Genomic DNA, 18,043 nt, shown 5'->3' on the forward strand with positions numbered 1-18,043 from the left:
GAGTGCGGCTTGGTTGCAATCTGTTCTCCGTGCCTAACGTCCTGGGTGCGATTCCCGCTGTAGGGCGACGTGGCGGCGGCGGCGGCGGCGCTGCTGGCGCTGGGGGCGGTGCTCAGCCTGTGTGCGCCGGCGTGCGATGCGGCCAACATCCTGGCCGTGTTCCCCGTGCCCGGCAAGAGCCACTGGATCGTGTTCCGCGAGCTGCTGCTCGAGCTGTCGCGCCGCGGCCACAACCTCACCGTAATCTCGCATTTCGAGCTGGACGAGCCGCCGCCGCCCAACTGGGAGCAGATAGTTGTCGGGGCCTACCACGAGGAGTTGCCCTCTGGTGAGTAGCACCAAGTTATACAACTGGGAGCAGATCACCGTGCAGGCCTACCACGAGGAGCTGCCCTCTGGTGAGTAGCAACAAATTATATAACTAGGACCATGGGGATCTAACTCAAGGAGCTGCTGTCTGCTATGTAGCACCAAGTTATACACTGGGAAGCAGATCACTGCAGTGGCCTACCACGAGAAGCTGCCCTCTGGTGACTAGCACCAAGTTGTTCGACTGAGAGCAGATCACTGTGGCAGCCTACCGTGATAAGGTGCCATCTGGTGAGCAGCACCAATTTATATAACTGGAAGTGGATCACTGTGGGAGCCTACCATGAGGAGCTGCCCTCTGGTGGGTAGCAGCAAGTTATACAACTGCATGCAGGTCACCATATAGGCCTACCATGAGGAGCCTCCCTCCCATGAGTAGCACCAAGCTATGCAGCTGGGAGCAGATCACTGTGATGGCCTACCACAAGGACATGCTCTCTGGTGAGTAGCATCTAGCTACTGAACTGGAAGCAGATCAGCATGCTGTCCTACCATAAGCAGCTGCTCTCTGCTAAGTAGCATCAAGTCATGCAACTGGGAGCATATCATTCTAGGGGGCCTGGTGACTAGCACCAATTTACACAATTGGGTGCAGATCACTGTGGGAGCCTACCACGAGGAGCTGCTCTCTGCTAAGTAGCATCAAGTTATGCAAAAAAATGGTTCAAATGGCTCTGAGCACTATGGGACTTAACTTGTGAGGTCATCAGCCCCTTAGAACTTAGAACTGAAACCTAACTAACCTAAGGACATCACACACCCATGCCCGACCTGTGACTGTAGCAGTCGCGTGTTTCCAGACTGTAGTGCCTAGAACCGCTCTACCACTCTGGCCGGCTCAAGTTATGCATCTGGGAGCAGATCACTGTGTGGCGGGAGGGGAGGGGGGGGGGGGCTGCTGACTAGCACCAATTTACATAACTGGGTGCAGATCACTGTGGGAGCCTACCACGAGGAGCTGTCCTCTGGTGAGTAGTAGCAAGTAATACAACTGAGAGCAGATGGCCAAGCAATCCTACCGTGAGGAGCTGCCATCTGGTGAGTAGCACCAAGTTGCATATGCATCTTGGAGCAGATCACTGTGGTGGCATACGACAAGGAACTGCTCCCTGGTGTGTAGCCTCAAGTTATACAACTGGAAGCACATCAGTGTGGGGGTCTACCACAATGAGCTGCCCTCTTGTGAAGAACACCAAGCTATACAACTGGAAGCAGATCACCATGGGGGCCTACCACAATGAGCTGCCACCTAGACAGTAGCACCAAGTTATACAACTGCATACAGATCACCATGCAGGCCTACGACGAGGAGCTGCTCTCTGGTGAGTAGCTAAAAGTTATAGAACTGGGAGCAGATCATTGGGTTTGCTATCATGAGGAGCTGCTCTCTGGCGAGTAGCCCCAAGTTATACACTGGGGAGCAGATCACCACGGGGCCTAGTATGAGGAGATACCCTCTTGTGAGTAGTGACAAACCTAATTTGGGATCCACGTGAGGGAAAGCACTGAGTGGTCACAGGTGAACATCAAAAACTAGGGATGGAATAGAGGTCTCGCTGTCTACTAGAGAGGCCCAGTTTACATTTTGAATGCACTGAATACAGGATGAATTGTGCCCCAGACTTTATTTTTAAAACTAAAGTTAATGAGATTTGAAATTGTCACCCAGATTTTATTAGAGCTTGCACTGATGCGTCTAAGCGGAAGAATTTTATCATCGTGTTGCTTGACATTGTCATTAGGATAGGCCTCCCACAGCAGTTTTCAGTTCATTATCCAAAATTGTTTGCTATGATGAGGGCGCGGGAGCAGATGAGATGCTGTTGGTCAGATGTACCCAGCAGATAGGATGGTGCAAAACGTACAGGACGCTCTTCTTCTCTTGCAAAGGCTGCAAACGGAAACGGTTTTCTACCGGTTTCCAGGGCACGTAGTGACCTCAGGAAATGATCTTGATGATGCCGCTGCTTAGGAGGTTTTCTCGCTTTCACTTCCTTTTCTCTGTTGTGTCCCCCACGGGCTATTGCCACACACCTGACGCAGAACACCACGTGTTGGTTGGTGCGCAGTAGCTGGAAGTGGAGTGTTGTTTGATTGACATTTCAGCTGCAACTTATAGTGAGCAGATTTTGCATCATACTGAAGATGCTGGTTCAGTTCCGGCATCAGCGTAAGCTTATTTCGCAGTAGGTGAACGGTCGTGATGCTCTCGAGGCCGTCTGATAAGATAACGTGCTCAGTTGCTTGTCGGTCAGATCATAGCGTTCAGCTACGGATAAGAGATATCGAAAAGGTGCCCTTCAGTGGCATGTGGATTCTCGCCGGAAGACTGATAAGACGTTATTGATGGCGGAAAGCCCACAAGAAAAAAGTTTTGTTAGTGAAAAGCATAACTCGATACTTAAAATCTTCCTCCAGATGATGTTAAGACTCCATCTTCTTCATCAACCGACCTGCACTTTGCAACTTCACAAAACTAACAGGCACGACGTACTATCATGCGGTGTACGCTTTCACGACTGGTATTTGGATCCTTGCTGATTTTTGGATTTCTGTACATCGAACGATAAAAACGGAACCCTTATGTTAACACTTTGTTGTCAACCTGTCTGTCCGACTGCCTTTTTCTCAGGAAGGGCAGACGTACCAAGTTGATATATATGTTACATACTAAGGTCTACGATCTGTTGGTGGTCTAATAATCGTAAGTTTGTAAGCCAGTGCAATCAAAACGTACAGCTATTTATGTCACATATTTTTATACTCGCAAATTCACTCATCAAAATTTATAAGGTACTTCCCATTGGACTAGAATCTTGAAATTTAACAAAAACCAAGGTTTCACAGTAAAGCTAAAGGAAAAATACCTAAAAATTGTTAAATTATATTTATATCACAGGGAAATTTTTTTGTCATTTGTTGTCTGACTGTATATCTGTCTGTCTCTTAATACCCCTTTTTCTCAGGAATGGGTAGAGTTACTCCCTCCTCCAACTACAGCGACTGGGGAAGGAGGTGTCTTTCTGATGGGTACCAGGGCACACGGAAATTATGGCGAATGAAAGGGCTGATCGAGCAGCCTAGGAGGTCTTTCAGTGTGCTAACCCCCTGAATGCCTTCATGTCCTGTAAAGTCATGTGTCGTTGGGAACATCGGTGTCGCCAAGCCCACAACTCGTCCGTGGCCTACTTCCTCCCAGCCAGGTTGACGGGACGAGGTCCTCCTTACTCGTCTTCGCATCGGCCACAGCCCTATGACGCATGGATTTTTACTCCGGCGAGAGGACCCTCCGATGTGTGGTGCTTGTGGCGTGCAGATCACGGTGCACCACATTTTATTGGACTGCATTTTATTTGCTGACCAGCGGATTTGCCGGCGGATCTGCAGTCTATTTTATGCAATGATCAAACGAATGTGGTTCGCGTTTCAAAGTTTTCTGAATTGTCCCATGTTTCAACAAGATTTTCGGGAGATGTTTGTAATGTGTCAACCGTGTGGCTGGCTCACCCAAGTTTTTTGTAGGTGGTCAGCCAGTCACATTTCCCTGTACTGTTCCTTTAGCTCTTCTGTGTTTTGTTTTCCTTCTGTTTTAATTTCTTGATTAGCTATCTTGCTTCCTCATTGGTTTTAGTGCATGTGAGAGTGCCTGTGCAATAGAGAAAATGTGGTCACTTCGTGTGCATACGTGTACGACAGTTTTCGTTCTACACACATATACGACTTACCGCCTTGAAATTTACGTCGTATGTTAAGGTCCACAGTTACTTGGCGGTGTAATAAATGTAAGCTTCTAACCCGATGCAATCAAAAGATACGAACAGCTATGTCACATTTTTATACTCACAAACTCAGTGATCAAAGTGTACGCCCCATTGGCCAAGGGCGGAGTATCATGTCATTTGGCAAGAAGAAAGAGTCACAATACGAGTAACAAAAAACCGGAAAATTGTTATTTTGTACTTCTGTCGCACGAAAAAAATATTTCTTTTGTGATTTCTTTTATTCAACTTCAAACTTAAAATTAAAACGTACTCGAAAGCCTTGGAAATACCACAGCCGATAACTTGCCAGTATCAATGCTGATAACAGGAAAAGTCGTCCAGATTCTCGATTCCCGAGATGGGTTCACTGTCCGTATCCATAACTGAAGTTCTGGGGATCCCCCAGAGCGCTAGTGTTTCTCCCACCTGGCCAGTTTTTGTTTTATGGAGATTAGGTCGTGGTCCGAAGTATAATTGTCTGTCTAACGTTTCATCTCCTTATACTGGAGACATCTTCAGAGGCTACTGTGCCGTCACGAGATGTCACACGTCCAGGCCGATTTGAAATTCCGCGTAATTACACGAGAACGCGTTCCACCAGGCTCGGCTGGTGGCGGCAAAGCTACTGCAGTTACCCCGCGCTTTACGAGAGGGCACTGCTGTCGCGAGCAGGTGTCGGGGAAGCCCCGTTGTGATGGACTGTTGTGGACAAGCCGAACAGGACGGACTTCAGGAGGCACCTGAGCAGCCTTTGGCTGGTTGGTAGCTGTTCGAGGGTGGAAGTGGCATGTCGGGCGTTGTTTTGTTGTAGAAGGCTCTGGTCCTTGCAGTTCGTTGAGAACACGAACTGGGAAAGTGTCTTGAGCTTAATGGGATAGAAATCGGTAAATGTCCAGACAAACAAACGGTTACAATTCCTGAAAAAAAATTGGTGATTTATTCCAGATAAACTGCTTCACAAATTGAGAAAGTTATTAAACACGGTTTTCCGAAACTCCTTCACCAAAGAAGACGAAGTAAATATTCCTAAATTCCAATCAAGAACAACTGCCAAATGAGAAACAAAGAAGTAGATATCCTCGGTGTAGCAAAGCAGCCTAAATCACTTAATAAAGGCAAGGCCTCCGGTCCAGATTGTATACCAGTCAGGTTCCTTTCAGAGTACGCTTGTACAAAAGCTCGATCATAGAAAGATCCTTACCTAAAGACTAAAAAATTGCTAAAGTCACACCATTATCCAGAAAGGGAAACAGGAGTAATCCGCTGAATTACCACTAACGTCGATTTGCTGTAGAGTTTTGGAACGTATTCTGTGTTCTAACATAATGAGTTATCTCGAAGTAAAAGATTTATTGATATATGTATGTATGTATGTTAACCGGCGACCTAGAAACGACAGAGAGGCACCGTCCCCACCGCAGCCGCGTACGTGGAGAACTTGTTTGCGCAGCAGTCACTGACATAGTGTAACTGAGGCCGAATGAGGGGAACCATCTGCATTCGCCAAGGCAGATGGAAAACCACCTAAAAACCATCCACAGACTGGCCGGTTCTCCGGACCTCGACACAAACCCGCCGGGTGGATTCGTGCCGGGAACCAGGCTCTGCTTCCCGTGCGTTAGATCGCACGGCCAACCAGGCGGACTATTGATATGTAGTCAACACTAATTCAGAAAATATAGTTCTACTGAAACACAACTAGCTCTTCATAGTCATGAAGAAATGAGTGCTATCGACAGCGGGTGTCAAATTGATTCCACATTTTTAGTTTTCCATTAGGCTTTCGACACCGTTCCTCACAAGCAGTCTTGTAACCAAACTGCCTCTCTACGGAATATCGCCAAAGTTGTGCAACTAGATTCTTCAATTCCTGTGAGAAAGGTCACAGTTCGTAGTAATAGACGGAAAGTCATCGAGTAAAACAAAAGTAGTAACCCGCGTTCCCCAAGGAAGTGATATAGTCCCTCTTTTGTTTCTGATCTATATTAACGATATAGGAGACAGAGTAGCCCTCTTAGATTGTTTGCACATGTTGCTGTCATTTACCGTCTTGTAAAGTCATCCAATGACCGAAACGAATTGCAAAATGATTTAGATATCCTTATGTTGTGAAAAGTCGCAGTTTACCCTGAATAAAGAAACGTGTGAAGTTATTCACTTGAGTACTAAAAGAAATCCGCTAAATTTGCTTTATACGATAAGTCACACAAATATGAAGGCTGTAAATCTAACTAAATACTTAGGGATTACAATTAACCTAAACTGGAAAGATGACATATGAAATGTTGGGATAGAGCAAACCAAAGACTGCGATTCGATAGGAGAACACTTAGAAGAGACTGCTTACACCACTCTTGTCCGCCATATTCTGGAGTGTTGCTGTGCACCGTGTGATCTGCATCAGGTGGGACTGACGAATGACATCGAAAAAGTTCAAAGAAGGGCATCTCGTCTTGTATTATCGTGAAATAGGGGAGATAGTGCCACAGACATGATACGTGAATTGGAGTGCAAACACAGGCGTTTTTCGTTCCTAGGGGATCTTCTCATTAAACTTCAATCAACAGTTTTCTCCTCCGATTGCAAAAACATTCTGTTGGCACCCACCTACATAGGAAGAAATGATCATCACGATAAAATAAGAGAAATCCCAGCACGCACAGAAAAATTTAAGCGATCGTGCCGTTCGGGAGTGGAATGGTAGAGACAAAGCTTGAAGATGGTTCATTAAACCCTCTGCCAGGCACTTTAATGTGAATAGCGGAGAAATCCGGTAGATCACGTTAGTAGTAGAGCAACAAGGACGTCACCTCAATCTCCATCGTTGCCAAGTTTATTCAAGATGGCGGGTCCAAGATGGCGGCGATAGATATGGCAACATCTCAATGGCGTCATGGTTGGAAGTTCAAATTTTGTTGGGGATAGGTTAATTGGGCTACCTCTACTAACCTAACCCTCTCCCCTCCCCCCTCAGCTATCCACCCCTCCCTCCCCAACCCTCACACCCTCCCCTGCCCTAAAAAATGGTGGAAGTGCAAATTCCATCAGGACAATGCAACACACCACGATTACCTCCACTAACCTAAGAAAATGGCTGGAAAATAGCTTACTTGGGCCACCTACACTAACCTATCATCCAACCGCCACCTATTCCTAGGAATTGGCGGTAAAATGACCCAGCCTGTGCTGGATAGGATGCACATAAGTCTACATTTTCAGTCTTTATTGAAAAAATTAGAGACAGTATCGCCATCAAGTGTGTTCACTCAGAGGTCCGAAGTCCAGCTGACCTAGTTCACAGTACCGCCACCAGAGGGCGCCGTCGCCCCTCCCATGATGTAACCCAAGATGGCGGTCTGGAGGGGAAAAATGGCGTAAAAGGACTCTCCTGTGCTGGGCTGCTGGATAGGATGGACTTAAGTTTCTGTTTTGCAGGCAGTCTTTATTTAAACAATTTGAGGACGTAGCTCCTTCCACTGTATTCACCATGAGGTCTGGAGTCCAACTGACCTAGGACACAGTACTGCCACCAGCGTGCACTTTCATCTCATGGCGGTCTGGAGGGGAAAAATGGCGGGAAAATGGCTCAGCCTGTGCCGGGATACTGGAGCGAGGGGGGAGTGTACTTTATTTATCTTCGAGCAATTTATTTAGGGACGGATTTGACATAGTATATTTATTACACAGATACAAAACACTCACCCTGATGTGCTTGGACTCACAATACACAGCATACAGACACGTAAACAACTCGTAAATTACCGAACTAATGCAGTACACTAATGTGCACAGATGCAAACAACTCTTCAATTGTCAAAATAATGCATCTAAAACGCTTTGAAGACATGCTTGCTTATCGTCAACTGTCTAAATCATGCATTGCACAGCCTACAGATCTGTTCACAAAATAATGGAACACGCAAACAACTCGTAAATCGTCAAAAAATAATGCATGCGTAACACTGTTCAAACACGCTTACAGCGCTTAAACACCCGAAAATAACGTAGTGCAAAAACTCCCAGTGCATCTGTCTTCCTGAGATGTAAGCCCAGGTTGGATTTCCATGAAGGACAAAAAAAAAAAAAAAAAAAAAAACGGGGCGTTGGATGTTGTTGACATACCGATGTGCTGTAAGACTGCTGCAGATGGCAACCAAAACGATGCTACTATCAAAAGAAATGGCACCCCAGATCATCACTCTTGGTTCTCGAGCCATATGGCGCGCGATAATCAGGTTGGCATTCCAGCGCTGCCTGAGACATCTTCAGACACGTCTTTGGCCTAGCAGATTATTGACTGGTATATAACTGTCTTCTTTGAACGGTCCTGCTTCGAACTGAGCCTCGATGACCAGCTTGCCAAACCCTACCTTGGCCACCAAGGTCGTTGGATCTCTATCAAACTGAAAACGTCTGGAGGACTACGGACAGGACCGTCCAACCGTCTAGGGTTTCCCGACTGAAAGCGCCAATTGGACAGAACCTTCCCCATGGCATCCCTAGGGAGGACATCCAACAGCCCTACCACACAATGTCAAGCCGAATAACTGGTCGCATAAATACGAGAGGTGAACCAACGCGTTATTGACTTGCTTAGTTTGTGAAGCTCTTTCTCTTGAATAACTCATCTAATTTTTATCAAATTATATTCATCTGCTTGGCTCTGCATGCACATCACATCTACCGATTTCCGTCGTATTTGGACAGTTCTTTCGTGATGCGTTGTTTTTCTGCCTTAGAGTGTATTTACATGAAAACAGCAGACAGTAGTACTACGTGGGCTATTACTGTGTGCATGGCTGACCATGTTATTACTATGTCAAGTGATTTTGTGATTTGTGGTTCTTAGCACAAAGAATAAAATTACTTCAGGCGGGTTATACAGCAGTATTCAGTGTACCAATTCGCATTTGCCGTCATTGATGATTATGCATCTGGATAATAAAACTGTTTTTGAGTAAATTGTGATGAGTGACAAGTCTAATTTTTTGTAGTTCTGTAGACGATAGGATTGTGGGCACGATGAAGTAGAGAAAATTTCCCGTGAATTTTTTTGCTTCTTTTATAGAGTGAGTTTATTTAGCTCACTGGTTTTATTCATTGACGTTATTATGAATTTTGTATATTCCTTCCAGACATTTTATTTTCTGGCTTCGTCTAGCGTAAATTAATTCTCTTATTGTTAATGTTGTGTTGTTATCACTTTTGTCTGATGGGGCTTGTTCTTTCACGGTGGATTTTAATTATTCTTCTAATGGCTCTAGCATTCATTCTCAATTGAGCAAGAATTATTCTGCTACGAAATATGAGTCTTTATTCTACCACTCTGCTGGTTGATTAACTGTCTTTTTTAAAGAAGATTATGATTTTATAGTAAACTGAAAATTTGTGCACAATGGTAAATAAAATGTTAGAAGCTATGTTCACTCACGGCTTAAGTCACCTTCCTGTACCATTACAACCGTAGTAAAATAGCAGTTTCACATTTAAAGAAGCTCAGCAATCCGAAATGTTTATACATATCGACAGCGACGTCACGTCATCTGTCCACCGTCTAAGATGGTGGAGGTTGTAGTAGAGAAGACTTTGCGCTGTTTTCTTTAGTTAACACCAAAACGCACAACCTAATTCCAATCCCTCCTCTTCTCAGTTACAGTTGTTTTTGTGTTACTGAATTTCTATGGCCGCTCTGTACATATTAGTGTAGTAATAACTAGTCTACACTGCACAGCAGAATTATATGACCACTTTACGAGATCCCGTAACTGTCTCCTACTGCGACGCAGAAGTTTGAAATTTGGCTTCAAAGTGCCTACAGCCTTCGCCCCTCACGGAACAAAAGCGTGGCACCTTGTGTCGTTACTAGGGCTCGACTATGTATCAAACAACAAGGTGCAGACACATGCGAAAGAAAGGCTTGAACTCAAGAAGTTTGTGTGTCGTTCGTGTGGGTTAATGGTGTCACATTGCCACCAAATTTCGTCTCAATTCTGCCCAACGCCACCGTGGGCACGTCATACTCTGGGAAGGTCCTCACAGTCCCTCTTACCGAGATGTCGCCCTTTCTTTTGACGCCTCTGTGATGGGGGTCAGAGCCGGAACGCGTAGCGCTGAAATCACGCGGTTTTCTTGTGGGCGGCTGGGATAACATTTCTGACACACTGCGGCTCAGAATCGGCGGGAAAAGGTTTCAGGGGATAGCATAAAGGAAGGCAATGAAGTCACCTTAAATCTGAACAACACCATCCCACAACAGTGGACTGGAAGAGGTAGATAACAAGATCTTGTTCACTACTTTTGGCCTCCCAGGTCACCAGATTTGAAACCTAGCGATATTCTTCTTTGGAGGAGTTTTAGTGTTTAACGTCCCGTCGAGAACGAAGTCATTGGAGACGGAGCGCAAGCTCGGGTTAGGGAAGGATTGCGAAGGAAACCGGCCGTGCCCTTTCAAAGGATCCATCCCGGCATTTGCCTGAAGCGATTTAGGGAAATCACAGAGAACCTAAATCAGGATGGCCGGAGACGGGATTGAACCGTCGTTCTCCCGAATGCGGGTCCAGTGTGCTAACCACTGCGCCACCTCGCTCGGTATTCTTCTGTGGGATTACCTAAAAATTGGAATCTTCGTCCCACCTATGGCAGCTACTCTTAAAGAGCTGAGAAATCGAATTGTTAGAGCTGTCAATTCAATGAAGACGGACCTGCCGATTGGTTCGTGGAATGAAATGGGCTACCGTTTCGAGATCATGGTGCTCATATTGAGCGTATGGTATAGCGTGTCCGCCAACGTAAAACTCTGAACCTCAGTGACATGCGCAAAGCGTTTCCACATCTACATCCACGTGATTACTCTGATTACTCTGCAATTCACAATAAAGTGCCTGGCGGAGGGTTCAATGAACCACCTTCATGCTGTCTCTCTACCGTTCCACCCTCGAACGGCACGCGGGAAAAACGAGCACTGAAATTTTTCCGTGCGAGCCCTGATTTATCTTATTTTATAGTGATGATCATTTCTCCCTATGTAGGTGGGTGCCAACAGAAAGTTTTCGCAATCGGAGGAGAAAACTGGTGATTGAAATTTCAAGAGAAGATTCCGTCGCAACGAAAAGCGCCTTTGTTTTAATGATTGCCACTCCAATTTACGTATCATGTCTGTGACACTATTTCCCCTATTCCGCGATAATACAAAACGAGATGCCCTTCTTTGTACTTTTTCGAAGTCATCCGTCAGTTCCACCTGATGCGGATCCCACACCACACAGCAGTACTCCAGAATAGGGCGGACAATCGTAGTGTAAGCAGTCTCTTTGGTAGACCTGTTGCACCTACTAAGTGTTCTGCCAATGAATCTCAGTCTTTGGTTTGTTCTACCCACAATATTATCTATGTGATCATTCCAATTTAGGTTATTTGTAATCATAATCCCTAAGTATTTAGTTGAATTTACAGCCCTCAGATTTGTGTGACTTATCGCGTAATCGAAATTTAGCTGATTTCTTTTAGTACTCATGTGAATAACTTCGCACTTTTCTTTATTCAGGGTCAATTGCCACTTTTCCCACCATACACATGTCTTCTCTAGATCATTTTGCAAGTCGTTTTGATCGTCTTATGACTTTACAAGACTGTGAATGACAGCATCATCTGCAAACAATATAAGACGGCTACTCAGATTGTCTATTGTTACTGTGGTGTCACCGCCAAACACCACACTTGCTAGGTGTTGTTGTTGTTGTGGTCTTCAGTCCTGAGACTGGTTTGATGCAGCTCTCCATGCTACTCTATCCTGTGCAAGGTTCTTCATCTCCCAGTACCTACTGCAACCTACATCCTTCTGAATCTGCTTAGTGTATTCATCTCTTGGTCTCCCTCTACGATTTTTACCCTCCACGCTGCCCTCCAATGTTAAATTTGTGGTCCCTTGATGCCTCAGAACATGTCCTACCAACCGATCCCTTCTTCTCGTCAAGTTGTGCCACAAACTTCTCTTCTCCCCAATCCGATTCAATACTTCCTCATTAGTTATGTGATCTACCCATCTAATCTTCAGCATTCTTCTGTAGCACCACATTTCGAAAGCTTCTATTCTCTTCTTGTCCAAACTATTTATCGACCATGTTTCACTTCCATACATGGCTACACTCCACACAAATACTTTCAGAACTTGCTAGGTGGTAACTTTTAAATCGGCCGCGGTCCGTTAGTATACGTCGGACCCGCGTGTCGCCACTATCAGTGATTGAAGACCGAGCGCCCCCACACGGCAGGTCTAGAGAGACTTCCTAGCACTCACCCCATTTGTACAGCCGACTTTGCTAGCGATGGTTCACTGTCTACATACCCTCTCATTTGCCGAGGCGACAACTGAGCATTGCCTTCAGCTACGTCATTTGCTACAGACTTCCTAGCACTCGCTCCATTTGTACAGCCGACTTTGCTAGCGATGGTTCACTATCTACATACGCTCTCATTTGCCGAGACGACAGTTTAGCATAGCCATCAGCTACGTCATTTGCTACGACCTAGCAAGGCGCCATATTCAGTTACTATATGTCTTCTGAACAGATAATATTTTGAATCATGTACCGTCAAGAGCGACGTTCATCATTAATGGATTAAAGTTAAGTATCAAACTAATTATGTCCGCTTTCTGAATTCTAATTCCTTGCCATGTTCCAGACCTCACGCCAGTATAGTTCTTCCCTCCTCACGCCAGCGTGCGTGAACTAAAACGCGTGCATTTCGACCTCCTCTAGTAAAGCCCGGTCCACACGCAACTATCTGCGCAGACATCGGCGCAGATGCAAAATATCGCTGCAAATGTGGTGTGTTCACACGACAAAAACCCCAATCTACTACTCGCCCGCCATCTGTCGGTGTAGAAAAGAAATATCAGTGGCAAGCGACTACTCTCCCCGTAAACGTCAAAAATTTAATTCAGTTATTTTGAAATATAGAAATGGAGGAAGTTCTGTTGTGGTCTGTGTTCGCAACTTGTGTTGCAAAAAACATTCAGACCAACCGCAGGAAAGAGAGAAAGCGGTCAAAATCGTGTAGACAGTGGCTGCTAAAGCGAAAGCAGTTTTCTCGTGTAAATTTAGTGCGAGAGTTGCAGGGCGAACCTAACGACTGGCGAAATTATTTGCGGATAGATTTCGAAACTTATAATTATCTCTTGTAACCCCTCATATTATGAGAAAAAATACTTGTATAGAGAAGGGCAACTTCTCATGAACGGCTGGCGGTAACATTAAGATTCCTAGCAACAGGAAGGAGCTACAAGGATTTGGAATTTTCAACTGCAATATCGAAACATGAGTTGAGTGCAATAATACCCGCAATTTTTCAATTAGATCATTGTATGCTGCTGTCTTTTGTCTCGGTCACTATATTCTTTACTTTAATCTTCCACAAACATGGATGGTTTCTATATATTTCACTGAATTCATTTACAAACTCTCGAGAACACTGACGAGTATCAGCCATTTTAAAGCCCTGTGCGCACAAGTACAAACACTAGACGGAGCAACAGCTGTTTCGCTCCAGATTTGCGGCGATCTCCTGTCCACACGCTCCAGCTTGTCTGCGCAGATGTGGTTTGAACCCACAGATTTGAGAGGTTTCGCTCAAACCTCCAACTTCCAGGTTTGCGCACACCTCAGGTTGGTGCAAATCTTCTGTCCACACGCAACGATCTGTCTGCGCAGATGTGATGTGCGCAGGCATTTGCGCAGACAGATCGTTGCGTGTGGACGGGCCTTAACACGGTGTTGGCGCTTCTGCCAACACTACAGTTACTAGAATGAGATTTTCACTCTGCAGCGGAGTGTGCGCTGATATGAAACTTCCTGGAAGATTAAAACTGTGTGCCCGACCGAGACTCGAACTCGGGACCTTTGCCTTTCGCGGGCAAGCGCTCTACCATCCGAGCTACCGAAGCACGACTCACGCCCGGTACTCACAGCTTTACTTCTGCCAGTATCCGTCTCCTACCTTCCAAACTTTACAGAAGCTCTCCTGCGAAACTTGCAGAACTAGCACTCCTGAAAGAAAGGATATTGCGGAGACATGGCTTAGCCACAGCCTGGGGGATGTTTCCAGAATGAGATTTTCACTCTGCAGCGGAGTGTGCGCTGATATGAAACTTCCTGGCAGATTAAAACTGTGTGCCCGACCGAGACTCGAACTCGGGACCTTTGCCTTTCGCGGGCAAGTGCTCTACCATCCGAGCTACCGAAGCACGACTCACGCCCGGTACTCACAGCTGTACTTCTGCCAGTATTCGTCTCCTACCTTCCAAACTTTACAGAAGCTCTCCTGCGAAACTTGCAGAACTAGCACTCCTGAAAGAAAGGATATTGCGGAGACATGGCTTAGCCACAGCCTGGGGGATGTTTCCAGAATGAGATTTTCACTCTGCAGCGGAGTGTGCGCTGATATGAAACTTCCTGGCAGATTAAAACTGTGTGCCCGACCGTGACTCGAACTCGGGACCTTTGCCTTTCGCGGGCAAGCGCTCTACCATCCGAGCTACCGAAGCACGACTCACGCCCGGTACTCACAGCTTTACTTCTGCCAGTATCCGTCTCCTACCTTCCAAACTTTACAGAAGCTCTCCTGCGAAACTTGCAGAACTAGCACTCCTGAAAGAAAGGATATTGCGGAGACATGGCTTAGCCACAGCCTGGGGGATGTTTCCAGAATGAGATTTTCACTCTGCAGCGGAGTGTGCGCTGATATGAAACTTCCTGGCAGATTAAAACTGTGTGCCCGACCGAGACTCGAACTCGGGACCTTTGCCTTTCGCGGGCAAGTGCTCTACCATCCGAGCTACCGAAGCACGACTCACGCCCGGTACTCACAGCTTTACTTCTGCCAGTATTCGTCTCCTACCTTCCAAACTTTACAGAAGCTCTCCTGCGAAACTTGCAGAACTAGCACTCCTGAAAGAAAGGATATTGCGGAGACATGGCTTAGCCACAGCCTGGGGGATGTTTCCAGAATGAGATTTTCGTGCTTCGGTAGCTCGGATGGTAGAGCGCTTGCCCGCGAAAGGCAAAGGTCCCGAGTTCGAGTCTCGGTCGGGCACACAGTTTTAATCTGCCAGGAAGTTTCACTACAGTTACTACCTTTCATAGCTCGTCTTCAATAAAGAATTAAAATCGATTCTTTGTTTTTGATTCGCCCTGTGTAACATCGAGATGCAGTTCTTACTGAGTTTTCTCTTCTCAGGTCCAAACTTATTTGACCTCGGAACGTCGGGAGCAATGCAGGAGGTGAAGTTCCTGATGGCGCACGGGAGGGGCTGGTGCAGGAGGGCCCTGGAGGAGGAGGACATGCGGGAGCTGGTGGCGTCGCAGGACCGCAGGTACGACCTGCTGCTGATCGAGGTGTTCTTCAACGACTGCCTGTTCGCGCTGGCGCACAAGTTTCGGGTGCCGACGGTGGGGGCGTGTGCCCTCGGCGGCGGCGCCAGCTGGATGGGCGACGCGGTGGGCAACCCTTACCCGCACAGCTACCTGCCGGAGCCCTTCCTCAAGTTCACCAGCCGCATGAGCCTGCCCGAGCGCCTCTACAACGCCTTCTTCGGCACGTACTTCAGACTGGTGCGCGAGTTCAGCTACCTGCCGCAGCTGGACGCCATCGTCCGGGAGCGCTTCGGCGACAACAGCATGCCGCCCTTGTCACACATCCAGCGCAACATGTCTCTGCTGCTGGTCAACAGCCACGTCAGCTTCTACTACCCGCGCCCTCTCGTCCCCAACTTGATAGAAGTCGGCGGGATGCACATCAAGCCGCCGAAAAAGCTCCCGGATGTAAGTACGCGACCTCTGGGAAAGTTTGTTGATTTAATCCACTTCTACACTACTGGCCATTAAAAATGCTGCACCGCGAAGATGACGTGCTACAGAAGCGAAATTTAACCGACAGGAAGGGGATGCTGTGATATGCAAATGATTAGCTTTTCGGAGCATTCACATAAGGTTGGCGCCGGTGGCGACACCTACAACGTGCTGACAAGAGGAAAGTTTCCAACTGATTTCTCATACTCCAACAGCAGTTGACCGGCGTTGCCTGGTGAAACGTTGTTGTGATGCTTCGTGTAAGGAGGAGAAATGCGTACCATCACGTTTCCGACTGTGATAAAGGTCGGATTCTAGCCTATCGCGATGGCGGTTTTTCGTATCGCGACATTGCTGCTCGCGTTCGTCAAGATCCAATGACTGTAAGCAGAATATGAGATCGGTGGGTACAGGAGGGTAAGACGGAACGCCGTGTTGGATCTCAATGGCCTCGTATCACTAGCAGTCGAGATGACAGGTATCTTGTCTGCAGGGCTGTAACGGATCGTACAGCCACGTCTCAATCCCTGAATCAACAGATGGGGACGTTTGCAAGACAACAACCATCTTCACGAACAGTTGGACGACGTTTGCAGCAGCAAGGACTATCAGCTCGGAGACCATGGCTGCGGTTAACCAAGACGCTGCATAACAGACAGAAGCGCCTGCAATGGTGTACTCAACGACGAACCTGGGTACACGAATGGCAAAATGTCATTTTTTCGGATGAATCCAGGTTTTGTTTACAGCATCATGATGGTCGCATCGGTGTTTGGCGACATCGCGGTGAACGCACATTGGAAGCGTGTATTCGTCATCGCCATACTGGCGTATCAGCCGGCGTGATGGTATGGGGTGCCATTCGTTACACGTGTCGGTCACCTCTCGTTTGCACTGACGTCACTTAGAACAGTGGACGTTACATTTCAGCTGTGTTACGACCCGTGGCTCTACCCTTCATTCAATCCCTGCGGAACTCTACATTTCAGCAGGATAATGCGCGACCGCATGTTGCAAGTACTGTACGGGCCTTTCTGGATACAGAAAATGTTCGACTGCTGCCCTGGGTAGCACATTCTTCAGATCCCTCACCAAATGAAAACGTCTGGTGAATGATGGCCGAGCAACTGTCTCGACACAATACGCCAGTCACTACTCTTAGTCAACTGTGGTATCGTGTCGAAGCTGCATGGACAGCTCTACCTGTACACGCCATCCAAGCTCTGTTTGACTCAGTGCCCAGGCGTATCATGGCCGTTATTACGGCCAAAGATGGTTGTTGTGGGTACTGATTTCTCAGGATCTATGCTCCCAAATTGCGTGAAAATGTAATCACATGTCAGTTCTAGTATAATATATTTGTCCAATGAATACCCGTTTTTCATCTGCATTTATTCTTGGTGTAGCAATTTTAATGGCCAGTAGTGTAATTCTAGATTTTTCCAACAGTTGTGAAGTTTATGGTCGAAGTACTTCCTGTTATGTCTGTGACGCAAGTCCGAGACTGGTGTACTGTATGTACAATAGGGCGTTTTTTCACAGCGAGACTAGGAGTTGCCTTTGCCTCGCCTTTGACCACAGGAAGAGATCGCCAGTACTTGTTTGATAGCATGCCGGGTGGACCTGGAGGAACTGGAATGGGAAAATATCCTTACCTCGATCCACACAGGGGGACAGAATGTGTTCGACTTGCGGGTGATGCTGCGTTACTGGCAGAAACGAAAGAATTGTGATTGGAATGTTAAAAGAATTAAATGAAACCTGTAAGGATTTCGGAGTGAGAATTAATAAGAAAAAGACAAAATGTATGGTGATAAGTGCAAGAAAAAGTAAGAACGGCTATAAGATAGTATAGGAAGATAGGATGAGGAGGAGGAAATTAGCTTTTAACGTCCCGTCAACAACGAGGTTGGTTCAAATGGCTTTGAGTACTATGCGACTTAACTTCTAAGGTCATCAGTCGCCTAGGTCTTAGAACTAATTAAACCTAACTAACCTAGGGACATCACACACATACATGTCCGAGGCAGGATTCGAACCTGCGACCGTAGCGGTCGCTCGGTTCCA

General features: G+C 46.6%; 1 protein-coding gene across 2 annotated transcripts in view; it reads left to right on the forward strand.

Moving 5' to 3' along the window:
• LOC126284227 (UDP-glycosyltransferase UGT5-like) overlaps nucleotides 1-18,043 on the forward strand; it is a 219,129-nt gene that overhangs the window by 164,813 nt on the left and 36,273 nt on the right. For both annotated transcript variants that reach the window (XM_049983001.1, XM_049983002.1), the window contains 2 exons: nucleotides 64-328; nucleotides 15,366-15,949. In XM_049983001.1, coding sequence (XP_049838958.1) covers nucleotides 64-328; nucleotides 15,366-15,949 — 849 coding nt within the window. The remainder of the gene's footprint in view (nucleotides 1-63; nucleotides 329-15,365; nucleotides 15,950-18,043) is intronic.

The sequence above is a fragment of the Schistocerca gregaria genome, chromosome 8, assembly GCF_023897955.1.
Source record: "Schistocerca gregaria isolate iqSchGreg1 chromosome 8, iqSchGreg1.2, whole genome shotgun sequence".
Taxonomy (NCBI): Eukaryota; Metazoa; Arthropoda; class Insecta; order Orthoptera; family Acrididae; genus Schistocerca; species Schistocerca gregaria.